This window comes from Lithobates pipiens, unplaced genomic scaffold (assembly GCF_037356315.1).
Source record: "Lithobates pipiens isolate NorthernLeopardFrog02 unplaced genomic scaffold, aLitPip1_a1.2 Scaffold_18, whole genome shotgun sequence".
NCBI lineage: Eukaryota > Metazoa > Chordata > Amphibia > Anura > Ranidae > Lithobates > Lithobates pipiens.
The window spans coordinates 134,026,564-134,041,028 of record NW_027507758.1 but is presented as its reverse complement, the minus strand read 5'-3'; the positions used below and the strand labels follow the sequence as shown (position 1 = coordinate 134,041,028).

At 43.1% G+C, this 14,465-nt stretch overlaps 1 protein-coding gene across 2 annotated transcripts in view; it reads right to left on the bottom strand.

The window, feature by feature from the left end:
• Positions 1-14,465, bottom strand: part of CNST (consortin, connexin sorting protein) — a 178,297-nt gene that overhangs the window by 55,305 nt on the left and 108,527 nt on the right. For both annotated transcript variants that reach the window (XM_077486144.1, XM_077486145.1), the window contains exon 9: positions 1-510. This exon is cut by the window's left edge and continues 289 nt beyond it. In XM_077486144.1, coding sequence (XP_077342270.1) covers positions 1-510 — 510 coding nt within the window. The remainder of the gene's footprint in view (positions 511-14,465) is intronic.

The following is a 14,465-nucleotide window of genomic DNA, read 5'->3' as shown; positions in this document are numbered from 1 at the left end:
ATCCATTTTTTATCCGTTATTTCATCCCTAGTGGCAGGGTCTTCTGTGCTAGGACTACAGCCCTCTAAAGAACTGCCGCCTCCAGTAGTATCATCCTGCGTTGAAGAAACACAATCTGAGTGAACTGTGGCTGCTGAAATTAATTTGTCTACCATTGGGCTCTCTGCTTGTTCTTCTACTCCCTCCTTGGAGAATGTTTCTATTTCTGACACATTGCTGCTGTTCGCTGTTGCTTCTGGTTGCAGGAGGTTGTTATTCTTCCCAGCATCCCCAGTAGAGAAGCTGCTGTCAGGATTAGCCCTGCCTTCTGTCCCTGTAGGTTGGGTGTGAAGCTCCAAGGTTGCTCCAGAGATGGACAGATGCTTCTCCTCTTTGTGGCTCTGACTGTGTAAAGCTTGGTCGTCAGCTCCTCTGGTTATCAAGCTTGCAGAGCTGACATCGGGCGGTAAGTTCATAACTGCCACGCCAGGCTTCCTGTCTGTTGCTGTCTTGCTGCCAGGATCACTTTCTCTGCCTAAACATTAACAGGAAAAACGGTTTAAGTTGCTTAAAAAGAATAAGACAGGCTGTGCCAATAAAAAGGACAGTGCTATAAACTGTGACTTGATAACAACCCAGGCCTCATTGTTTAGGACACAATGTATCCCAGGCTAGCCGTGACTAGACTACAGCTAAATTTAGAAGTCAGAACATTAATATTTAATGACTTGGCTCTTTCCCCACCCATCCTGGCACATGTCGCGTGTCCTCATGCAGATGTGTGAGGTAAGGTGCAATTAACAGTGACACACAACAGCACAACCTGCATGGTGAGAAGCAGCAATGTGCCAGGCTGTCCAGGCACTGTGTAACAACTACGCTCATGCACTGGAACAATGCTAGCCTGCTTTCATCAAAGCTGTTTCCTCATTACACGCGCAAGCCATTGGAAATCAATACTGCCGAATGATGCAGAAAAGACCTAGAGCAAAAGGTCACGCTAAATGGAAAATATACAATAAATCTGCTTTATTCCCTGCTTGGAGTATACAGCTCTGAATGCATAATACAGCAGACATTATTACTGTTCGTACATTCACATCATCTGCTTGTCTCCTGATATTTTGTATTTTTTTAAACCAGAAAATTAAAACAGACCAGTAAACCTTTTAGGACATGCTCATGTTTAATTCTAATTACTGTCTACCGGATACTTTGCCACTCAATATACTGTGTTTAACACAACTATAACAGTTGGTTCTACTATATACAGTGCTTTTGATAATACAAAACATGGACAAAAACATGCTTTGAGTGCTTAGTGGTTTTGGTGACAGTCTGTCAAGTTATCGGTTCCACTGCATCTATACAGAGTTTTATTATATTGTGATTAGAATCTCTCTATCACAGATAGAGATAGATAGATATCACAGATACAGTAAAACCTTGGATTACGAGCCTAATTTGTACCGGAAACATGCTTGTAATCAAAAGCACTTGTATATCACAATGAATTTCCCCGTAAGAAGTAATGAAAACTCAGAGGATTATTTCCACAGCCATTTATTCACAAATCCTTCAGTTTAAAGTCCATATAAAAAAAGATTATAGCAACGCAATTGTGTAACCATAAAATGTCTGTCCACAAATGGAAGCCTCCACAAGGGGATTAGAAGAAAAATCCGGAGCTACAAAGTATAAGAGAGAAGAGAGGCACCTCTAAGGCCCCTTTCACACTGGGACGGGAGGTGTGTCAGCATTAAAGCGCCGCTACTTGGATTTGTGGTGCCATTTGGCCGATAGCGGGGTGGTTTTACCCCGGCTAGCGCCCGAGAAAGGGTTAAAAAGCACCTCTACAGAGGCGCTTTGCCGGCGGTATAGCCGCGCTGCCCCATCGATTTCAATAGGCACTAGCGGTGAAGGAGCGGTATACACACCGTCCTGCTAGCACACCGCTCCAGTGTCAAAGCCCTCGGGGCTTTCACATTAGAGGCACAGCAGCGACTGTTTTAGGTCGGTTTGCAGGCGCTATTTTTAGCGCAATAGCGCCTGCAAAGCAAGACAGTGTGAACGGGGTCTAAGTGTAGCAATATAGTTACATTTAATGAAGGTACAACATTTAAAAGCTCATATGGTTGATTAAAAGAGACACATCTTAGTATGCAGGAATTGAGGTAAAGCTGTCCACCTAGACCGTCTTCCACACCGCCCCCTGCAGTAGAGCGATTGAACCACTCGTGGAGTGCAGTGAGAAATGGACGACGTCGATGGCGGTGTGGAGGATGGTCTGTGTGGACAGCTTTACCCCAGTTCTTGCATACAAAGATGTGACTCTCTTAATCGTCAACCATAAGAGTTTCTAAATGTTGTACCTTCATTAAATGTAACCATATTGCTACACTTAAAGGCGCCTCTCTTTTTTATACTCAGTTGTGACATCACCCTACTTGTATATCAAGACATCACTTGTATATCAAGTCAAAATTTATTTAAAATTTTGCTGGTCTTGCAAAACGTTCTCAAACCAAGTTACTCTCAAACCAAGGTTTTACTTTATATTGATAATCAATCTACTAGGATATGAAACAGAAAGGAGGTTTATGTGCATTAATGCAATGGAAAACAGCCATGTGTGCAAGTAAAGCAGTCATACTTATTTCATTAATATGAAAAAAAGGAAAGGCATTTCAGGGATAAAGAGAATTTAATGTAAAAAGGTTCCCTTGAACAGGTACTTTATCTAGATGTGTCTAAAATGAACCTGAAGTGACACAAAGATGGCAGTTCGATACCTACATATCACCATACCCTAGCTGGCTTGTGCCCAAGTCTCAAACTGCCAGGCACTTTGTAATGCAAATATAGAGCAAGTTTCCCAGTCATGACCCACTGTATATTGGGTGGTCTCTCTGGTTCAAGAGGTGGGCAAAGTTTATACCCAGGTCAAAAATGTAACTACTTGTGCTCCGGAAGATTTTACCCCTTCATGACCAGGCAATTTTTTTTACCATTTAGAACTGCGCCAATTTAACTGGTAACTATACGGTCATGCAACGCTGTACCCAATGTTTATTTTTTCACCCAAATAGAGCTTTTTTTGGGGAGGTATTTGATCACCATTTTATTTTATGCTATATCAATAATAATAAAAAAAAAAATTATATATATATATATATATATATATATATATATATATATATATATATATATATATATATATATATATATATATATATATATATATATATATATATATATATATACACATACATACATACATACATACACACACACATATGTACAACACCTAAAACCTGTCCAAAAAAAAAATCTAATTATTTCTAAAATGTATTCTGCTACAGGTCTAAAGTAAAAAATAAAAATTCCAATTCCAATAAGTGTATATTGATTGGTTTGCGTGAAAGTTTTTATGTCTACAAAATATGGTATATATCCTGGATTTATTATTTATTATTTTTGGCGGTGATCAGCTACTAATAATGGGACTGAGATGTCGGTGGGTAATCTGACGCTAACTGGCACTGCAGAGAACCGATGGATACGGACATCAGTCACATTAAGCCCCGGTTCACAAGGGAGCATTTTGACATGCGATTTGATAATGGCACCATCCTAAATCGGCGCGGCGCTACACAGATTTAAAAAAGTTTCTGTACTACTTTCAGCGATTTCTGGCTGCGATTTACATTGACATATATCTGTACAGAAACCCACACAGATGTCTCTGAAATTGCAGCCAAAATCGGGACTGACATGCGGGAGTGAAATCGTCCTGCAGCTCAGTGTGAACGTGGACTAATAGAGAGATCGGCAATACTAACATATAATGGAATTGATTTACTAAATCTGGAGTGTGCAAAATATGGTGTAGCTCTGCATACAAACCAATCAACTTTCAGGTTTAAATTGCCAAAGCTTAATTGAACAAGCTGAAATGAGAAGCCGATTGACTACCATACACAGCTGCACAAGATTATGCAGTCTTAGTAAATCTCCTTCAATGCCTCTGTACTAATGACACTGGCTGGAAAGAGGTTAACATCTAGGGCAACCAAGGGGTTAAATGTGTGCTGCTTTTACTAATAGATCTCTTAAGCCTGGTACACACCGTTTTCTGTTCAACCCTACAGATTGAGGGGGAAAAAAAAAGAAGAAGGTCGGAGCCAATGTACTAACGGTCCAATGTTAGTACAGCAACCTCCCCCGCTGAGCTGTTGTGTTCTGACAGCGGGGCGGCACACCCACCAGAACACTCTGGTCAGTGAGCCGACCGGATTCTGTCGAACCAGCTGGCATGCACACGGGCTGATTTCCGGTCAGTTTTTATTGAACCGGCCAATATCGGCCAGCATTCAGCCCACATGGCTTTCGTTTCTCATCATATATATAATTTTTCTCTTTTAAAATGACTAAGCGTCTCTTCTACTAGTAAATAAAATGCCCATGCACTTTTGTACATTAGTTATTCAAGACTATTACAGGAGCACTTTAAGCATTCCCTGGAAACTTGATATCATAATAACCCACATCTGTTTTAGGAAGTCTAAAAACTGTGGTTAAGAAACTGCTGACAAATCACAAAACGGAAGAACAATGGCTTGATGCTCTAGCCTAGCTTTTTTTTTTTTTTTTTTAATAATGAAGACGTTATACTTGCGTGCTGTGTACAATAATTTAGCACAGGGCAGCCTCCTCTTCTGGAGTCCCCATTAAAGAGGAAGTAAACCCTAATGTGTTTACTTCCTCTTTGTTTCCCTGCAAAGGTAAAGCATAATGTGTCACTTACTTGACACAGGAGTCAGCGATGTCACCTCTGTTCCCTCTTCCACGGAGCGTCCTTCTTTCCGGGTATCGTGGCTCCGGTTCTGTGACTGGCCAGAGCCACGATAACATCCCTCCCGCGCATGCACACGGGAGCAGCCACTAACGGCATATTGCTGCTAACAACGGCATGCTCAGTGTTCCTGCGCGCCGCTGTCTATGGTGCATTCGCCGTAGACAGCGGTGACTGTCTTTTTGCAAATATCTTCTAAATCGTGTAGGTTTGGGAGATATTTCTTGGACCTACAGGTAAGCCTTAATCTAGGCTTACCTGTAGGTCAAAGTGGTCTGCAAGGGTATAACTAAAGGCAAAACTTTGTTTTGTATAGTTGTAGAAAGAGTGCAGAGGGATTAGAAAGCTTGTCAGTTTTTATTTCTGGCTGCGCTGTGTGTTAAGGAGATTAATTCCCAATATTTGTTTGGTTTTTAATATTGAAAGTGCAAGTAGAGAAAATCCTTCTGGCCAGGCTGGTGACACCAGAATGAATGGAACCCCCCCCTTTCTGAATCCTGCGCAACAAATTTGGAAGGAGAGGGGTCGGCGGGAAAGCATAAACCAGGGAGTACTGTCTCCATGGAACTATCAGAGCATCTGCTCAGATTGCCAGAGGATCCCTTGTTCGGGACACACATTGCTGTAGCTTGTTGAATGTGGATGCCAATAGGTGGACCTCTGGCCATCCAACACTGGAAAATTTCCTGGAACACACCTGGGCGTAGGGACCATTCCTCTGGGCAGATCTGCTGGCGGCTGAGATAATCTGCCTTCTTGTTCTCTACCATCCAGGACCGTAGGGCCAGACGTACTGCCTGTAATTCCAGGACGTTGATGGGCAGGATCTGTTCTGTCTCTGACCATTTCCCCTGAGCTGTGAGCCCTCCTAGGGTCACTCCCCAGCATGAGACTGGCATCTGTAGTCAGTACTCTCCAAGTTACCTGGAGAAAGGATTTTCCCTTTCACAGGTTCTGATGCTGCAACCACTAGTTTAGGCTTAAGCATGCCAGAGGAGATAAGCACATTGGATAATCCAGGACTTTTCCTCTTCTGGTCCAGGCCAACAAGAGGTCTTGTTGTAAAGACCTGCAACGAAACTTGGCTAGGGGCACTGCCTCGAAGGAGGATACCATCATCCCTAGAAGACCCATACAGAGCCGAATAGAGGGTTGTTTGGTGCCCCTTATCTGATGCACCTGAACCTTCAGGGCACAGATCCTTACGGGTGTCAAGAATATTCTTGCTTGAACCGTATCTAGGATCAGAGCTAAATACACTTTGAGCTGGTCTCAAGGTTGACTTTTCGGAATTTATGATCCTGCCAAATACCGCATTGTGCATTTTATTGCTCTGTTCTAGAGCCTGTAGTGAGTGATCTCTGAGCAGGAGGTCATCCAGATACCCAAGTGTCTGTATGCGTGTATGATGCGAATCCTTGTGCGCCCAGATAAAGGCTACTGAGCATGTGTGGCGAAGCCACGCGCAAACAACTGCTGAATCTAGTGTGCGCCATCATACAGGTAAGGCCGCGTACACACGGGCGGACTGTCTGGCCAACTAAGTCCGTCAGACAATCCGACAGACAGTCCGTCCTACTTTTGAATGAACGGACTTGACCACACACGATGAACAGACAGTCCGCTGAAAGCTTGCGCGATGACGTGTACAGCACGTACGACGGGACTAGAAATACGACGTCCAATACACTGCAATGCAACCTTCGGCCGTGTAAATCCTTTCTGAGCATGCGTCATACTTAGTCCGTCCAACTTGCCTACTCACGAGCGGACTGTCCGCTGAAACCAAAGTTGGACGGACAATATTACGGAAATTCCGAAAGACTTAGTCCGCCAGACTGTCCGCTGAAAAAGTCAGCTGAAGCCCACACACGAGCGGACTGTCCGCTGAAACAAGTTTCAGCGGACCAAGTCCGTCAGACAGTCCGCCCGTGTGTACGCGGCCTAAGAAATAGCCAGACACAAGCAAAAAAAAAAAAAAAAAAAAAAAAAAAAAGGTACACTTTGCAAACACCCACAGCTAGCCCAAAACTTCCCCGTATGGTGACCTCACTTAATCAAGCTAGCTAGAGGCTGGACACCTGATTGTAACAATCACTGGGACACCCCACAATAATAGTAAAGTGGTTTCACTTAGCCATCCAGGCGCAGGGCAGCTTAGAAACTAAGAGCCCAAACGTCACTGATCATGGCGGGTTCCTGTCACTTGAGGACCTTGGATGACTGGGTTCCCTTTCTATGTTTGGGGTCCACTCACTTGGACCTGAACAGCACCCTGCAGGAATGCCTTAGCGCTGAGGTGTCCAGGATTCCACTTTGCAGGGTCCAGTGCCCGGAGGCCGCATTACTGACAAAACCTTGCAGGATCTGGAGTCTTCTTTGCTAGGAATGGGTACCATTTATCTAATCAAATAAAGCCTGTGTCAAATGAATCCCTTGATTCATTTAAGAACCGTTTGTGAAACTGGAGACCTGGAGTTCAGAGAGCTCAAACAATCCATGCCATCAACCTTTCAGACACTGGTAAAAAACTGAAGTGCTTCCAGTGTGGGAGGGGTTATATAGGGGATCAATTTCTATCTGAAGATCTTTGGTCTACCAGTGTCCATTCACCGGGAGATGGAGCATAACCCAGTGGGTAATGAATATTAGCCTGACTCCGTCTCCCATGATGTATGAAAAAGAAATGTCATATGTGTACCATGTAACATGACCGCTCAACTGTCAAAGTGTGACAACACTAAAAGCTGAAAATTGGCCACCAAGTGGTTAAGTAAACTCCACAACATGGATAAAGCAAAATGGAAGGTCTTGCAGATATGCATGCACTATATCATAGTGTTCACATAAACACAAAACAGTACAACTTCAGAAGCAATCTTCTGTACATTAAACTGGCCGTTAAAAAGGAGAAGTAGGGCTAAAGCTATTTTGGCCCTACTTCTCCTATGAATTTAAAGAAGGCACTTGCCTTGGCAATTGTGTGACCGGTTATCAGTTGACAGCAAGCTAAAGCCTGCTGTTAGCTGACATCACTTAGCTGGTCCAGGCTGTGGAAAGGTCCTGACTTTACAATCAGGATCCACCCAGATGCCTGGTCCAGCAACTGGCTCAGCGAGCCGCTGGGAGACTGAGCGAGCTGCTTCCGTTCCCCCCAGAGCTTGGCGCTCAGGTGCGCTGGGGGGGCAGAACACAAGAGCCGTTGACTGCAGACTGAGCGATCAGCGATTATGAATTACAGTTTTTGGTGTAGAGGCGGCAGGGGACAGGTGCAGCTAGGATTGGTGCTGCAGCCATCTAGGGGAGTAGGATTGTTTATTTTTTTTGTATTCCTGAACTTTTAAACATTCCTGAAAAATGTACTACATGATATAATGGCCATACCAATGGATGTATAAAGATATTATTTGCACTTGGGAACCTCCCAATTTCATCAATAAGGGGTGTTTACCTTTGCTGCAGAGTACTGAAGAACTCTAAAAAGACAATTATTGTTATTGCTTAACCACTTGTGGCCACCCTTACTGTGAGCGGATGGCAGCTGCAAGGCTAGGTGACATACTGGTACATCACAGCATTTTTCAGGGTTTGGGCCATGCATGCGTGTGCCCCCTGCTATGATTAGACACAAAACGAATTTGGCAGCTGATTTCAGCCAATGATTTTGGCAGAAGTCAGCTGATCAGCTGTGGCCAATCACACACTTCTAAAAACACACAACTGTGTGTACAAGAAACAGAAAAAAAAGCACAAGATAAGTAAAGTAAAAGCAGCACATATTTCACATTGTTAGGCTCGCAGTTAACCCCTTCCCAGCCAGTGTCAATGTACATGTCAGTGACCCTCCCATATAGTGTCTTAGAGCCAGATTGCCCAACACTTTTTCAGTCACACATTAAGTCGCTGATTGCCAACATTACCGTATAGCAACTATAGCTTTATAAATTCCAGTATAAATAGTATAGTTCATAGACAATATAAAAACTTTCAAAACCAATTAATATATATTTTTTTAATTTTACCAAAGACGTATGCAGAATACATTTTGGCCTAAATTTATCAAGACATTTGATTTTTTTTTTTTTATTGGATTTTTTTATATAAAATGTAGTTTTTTTTTTTTAACCATCTTTGGTCTTTTTTCATTTAGATCACAAAAATAAAAAACCCAGTGGTGATCAAACACCACCAAAAAACAGCTCTATTTGTATGACAAAAAAATCATTTGTGTACTTGACCACACAAGTGGCAAAGTAGTATAGTGCTGAATAGCAAAAAAATGCACCAGTCATAAAAAAGGGGAAAAACCTTCTGGACTTCAAGTAATTAATGTCGAGGGCCATATAAACTAAACCAAAAAGTAGTACGAAAAAAAAAAAACAGGTTGGTTTTACTAGATGGACGGGATCTAACTGCATCTAGTTTCTCCTGAACTGGCTGAATTTTGAGCCATCTATGGCTAGCTTTAGAGGTCAGTAGGCAATGAGAAATACAGAGGTTGGGTACATAATGACAAATACCTGCTCTGTCAGTGTTCTTTGCTTTATGGGATACGCCCAGAGTAACATTTTGCACACAAAGCTCTTGATTTGGAGCCAACGTTGAGATAAGCTTAGAGTATGCATCATGCACATTTGGCATCTCCAGGGTATTTAGAAACCAGGTCAAACATATAAATGTTACGTGTTGACACCTTTACACATTCTATAATAAAAAAAAATGCCCCAAGGAGAACATACATAGAGACAAGGTGCTGCTCCGTCCAGCAAACTAGCAGAAATTGCATTAACCATATATGGAAATATAAAATGACATGAGCAGAAGACATGTGAAGGGTAAAGCACTTGCATATTTATACTGTCAAAGTGTCCTGTACTGAGTATTTGAAGTGTATACTTTGTATATAGAAGTTTTACTAGACAATCATAAGGAATGTTTGACTATTTCTGGAACAACATGAAACTGGAGTTTCTACTACAGACTTCACTGTTTCCTGTGTAATACAACCTCAAACTGAAAACATGGCGACTATCATGTGAGATAACAGCCTGGCAATGGCCACAACACAGCTCTGATTAGAAGCGAGCTTCCCTCCTCACAAAGATACCAAGTAGCTGTCATAACAAAAGGGCTTTTGTTATAAAAAGAAAAAAGAACAGTCAAGGTTTGATTAACCATCTTATTAAAATGATAGCACAATTATCACAGACTGGAAACTGGTCTAATTTACATCCTACACCCGGTGTTCCGTTTGGAAAAAAAAAAAAAAATCAATCACAAAACTAAAAATTTTACAGTTTTCCAGAAATAATTAAACAGCATCATTAGGCAAAGGATGCACATTATAAACAAAATGACTAACATACTGTAACGGTCTGCATGTATAAAAGAGTAACGCTCCTCGTTATCAAGCTATAGTGAGATGGTTTCCCAAATAGCAGGTCAGAGAAAGCACACTGAACCATACAGTCCAATACAATTAAGCATGTTTGGGGTGCGGAATATTATTTTGTGCACTCAGTATGCCCCATTACTTTAATATAAATTCATACTAAAGGTTCAGCTTTTTTTTTTTAACCACTTGCTGACCAGCCGTGTTGGTCATACTGCGGCAGGTCAGCTCGTTCCCGCAAATTTCTGTAGGTGTATGTCGGCTCTTTTAAGACAGTGGACACCAACCCTGTCCTCAAGGCCCACTAACAGGCCAGGTTTTATACATTACCTTGGGGAGATGCGGACTAGAGTACTGTAATCACTGAGCAGCAAATGAGATCACCTGTATTTCAGTTATCTTGGAAACCTGGCCTGTTAGTGGGCCCTGAGGACAGGGTTGATGACCACTGTTTTAAGAGCTATAGCAGGAGCGCGCCCGCTGCACAGCAGGGGAGCTGATGCGCGTGGCCGCGAGGTTTGCCGGCCACCTGCGATTTAGGGTTGCCACCTTTTCTTCAAGTCAAACCCGAACACTTTTGCGGCGCACAGAATTTTTTTTTTTAATAGTATAAAATACACATATATTTTGCTACTAAATAACATTTCTAATCATATGAAGTTAATAACAAGAGTCTCCCTTTACATCAAAATCCACAGAGTTCCCTTTTACATCTGAACTCAGAGTTCCCTTTTACTGTAACGGGGGACTCTGTGCAGACTCTGATGTAAGGGAGAACTCTGGGGACTCTAGCATAAGGGATGCTCTGGGAATACTGAGGGTGTACAGTGAGAACTCTGATGTACGGAGAAGATTCTGATGTAAGGGGAAACACTGTGGCCTCTGGTGTAAAGGGGAACTCGGATGTAAGGGGTGCTCTGAGAACCCTGATTTACCTTGGTGTACTTACTCAGAGGCAAGAGGGAGAAGGGGAAGACTTCAGTCACAGACAGGGATGGATGGTGAGCTCACTCACCCTTGGCAGTCAACACCTCTCATCCAGATGGATCTGAGGCTGCTGGACTTCAAATTTCCGGCCCCCACTTTCCTTTTCTGAGGCACAGCGCCAGGGATTGGAGTGTGGGCAGACAGAGAGAGGTGGGGGGGAAGAGGTGCAGTTCGAGCCCTCTCTCCTCTGCCCTCTGTATGTGTTTGGGGGGGTGGTTTGTTAGTGTTGGCTTTGGGCAGTGTGAAAAAATGTAACAGACACTCTCGGCTGAGACAACTGCAGTCAGTAACCCTAGCCATAGTCCAGTCTAAATAATGTGTCCGGGTTTCAGACGATCCAAAACCTGGACACATGATTCCAAACCCGAACTGTCCAGGTGAATCCTGGACAGGTGGCAACCCTACTGCGATTAGTCTGCAGAGAGCCAGAACAGGGATCTGTCAATGTAAACAAACAGATCCCTGTTCTGACAGGGGAGTAGAGAGTGATCAGGAACAGTGATCTCTGAACAGTACACCCCCCCCCCCCCCCCAAAGTTAGAAGCACCTTCCAATGATTTTACACAGAGAAACCCTGATCCTCCTCTTTTTGGGCCCCCCCGCCACCGCTCCTGGCTACTCCCTTCTGCTGAGTGTCCACACAGCAAGCTGCTTGCTTTGAGGGTACTAGTTTGTGCTTGTTCCCACAAGACACACAGACTGTTGTTCAGCCCGCCCCCTCCTCACTAGCTGTGATTGGCAGCAGCGAGAGCCAATGTCTCAGCCAATGAGGAGAGAGAGAGAGACCCGGGAGAGCTGTTGCTCTTGTGCACATTGCTGGATCAGGGAGGCTGAGGGGAGAGTTTTTAACTTCATGCATAAAGCAGCTCATTAAAGAATGCAAGGTGTGGGAGCGTTCAGGCTCGAATGCACTGCCTGTGCGAACAAGCACTCAGACTGGTGTGTACTGGGATCGTGCGCAATTCTAAAGGGTGCCTTGACTGAAAAAAGTTGAACAAAGCTGGGATATTGGTTTAAAATGGCCTTAGTGCATGTATGCATGTGAAAGACAGGGATTTTGTTTCAACGGGAACATGGGGGAATGGAGTTCTGACACCTCCAGCCCTGATTATATGTATTAGCAGGGGATGCTGTGGTGTGCTGGAGGGCCTATTGATGCTGGCAGCTGGGGGAACTATTGTTGCTACAGGGGATCTATTGTTGCTGGAATGAATCTGCTGTTAAGAGAGGGGTCTACCGTTGCTGGCAAGTCTATTGATGCTGGCTGCTGGGATCTGTTGTTGCTCTCAGGGGTCTTTTGTTGCTGGGGAATCTCCAGTTACTGGTGGGGGGAGGTCTATTGCTGCTGGCTGCATGGGATCTATTTTACTGCTTTTCTTTTTATTAATAAATTCCATACCACAAAATGATACTTGGCCCTCTAAAGGAGGTGGGGGTACTGGGAGTGCGTGAAACAAACGGTCAGTGACTCAGAAAGGATTTCTGCACCTATTCTCGGAGAAAAAAAAAAGTACTGGATATATGGGCCTCAGACGGTAAGCTCCTTGAGTGTTCTAGGTTAACAAAAGTAAGAGGAATGAAGACCGTTACAGTTTGCAAATACAGAAATATTTTTTTTTCTCCTATTTAAATGTCACAACCTCAATTTAGAGAACACTAGAAATGACAGACGGTTAGGCATATGGATAGATATATTATGAGTCTTCAATCTCTGCTGAAGATAAGCGGGCAAGTGCTTTACTGTCATGACATTAACAAACCTCAATGGTACTACAATGCTAACATTAGTAAATACCATCTCTAATTCCACACACATTTTCAAACAAACCAAAGAGGAATTGCTAGTAATCCATCCCAGTAACTTGTCTCTTGAATTACTTGTTGCTCCTTACTTGGCAGAAAAAGGGGTGTCTCGCACTCGTACACAGCGAACTTGGAGCATGGAACCTGCATGATTGATGTTGATCTTTTTAGGATTAGGAAGAAAACACCAGCTGCTGTTTCTGGGTTTGTATGCAGTGTAGTCATGGCGTTAGCAAGCAAAGACAGTTGCTCGGCAAAAGTAATGCTAACAAACAAGTAACATGGAGCAAAAAGGGAAAGAACTCAACACTTTATATAATACACATAAATTACAGACTGTAAGCTCTCAAGAGCAGGGAGCAAACTGTTGGCGCTATAAATATCCTGTATGATAATATAAATCCCAGATGTCGTTTACTTATAAATATTAATATGCAAATGTTGTAAGGCAATGTAATGAGCAAATAGGTGTAGTCTAGCATCTCAGAAAATTAGGATGCAACCACTTTTTCATCTTTATATAAACCCCCTACAAAGGAGATGACAGGATTTCCCAGACATAGGCTTGTATTCTATTTGTATTGTATTTAAAAAAAATAAAAATAAACAAAAAAGTAAAAAACACACAAACACATTTCCAAAGGGATGCAGACAATGTGGTTTCTTCATTAGAACATGGAGATTGCTCAGGTGTAAAAAGAAACCAAAGCCACACATTCAGGAATTAGGCCCCATTCATGCCAGAAAGTGGTACAGGAAACCCACAGTCCGTGCGCCTTTCCCACACCATGTTCAAAACACATTGCAGTTGAGATCAGCAGCAGGTGGCAATGTTAAGCTACCGTAATTACACCTCACACACAGTGCGGTTATCTGCACTGGATCACATGGTAAAGACGTTCTATGCGATCCAGTTGCAGTGACTTGCCAAAAGTAGTGCATGTACTATTTTTGGTGCAACTCGATTTGAGTCCATTCAAAATGAATGGGCTCAAATCACACCACACTAAAATGCATGAGAATTGCACAGGAACGCAAAGCACAAAGCACAGGAATGCAAAGCACATTGCTATGCATTTCCTAGTGTTAACTGGCCGTCCGGAGAGGACTTGTTGAAACACAGCTTTTTCTTCAGAATCGGGAAAGCTAAAAATCTGCAACATAGCGCTCTTCGATGTATATAGTTCCCTTAATGAACTTTATTTGCAGGTAAAGGAGCATGTTAAGTATTCGACCAGGGATCAGCAGAATTATGGTGCCATGCAGGTCTCCAGAAGATCTGCCAGTGTATCTGCTTGCCCATAGTAGTTCATTGAAAACCAAAAGCCGACAAAGCCGTAAAGGCTGCCGGACCATGTAGTTTTCCATGCACAGAGCCCTGTCACTATGGGGGGGGGGGGGGGGGGGGGGGCGGCTGGGGTGCTGTGATCTGTTTGTAACATGTTAAAT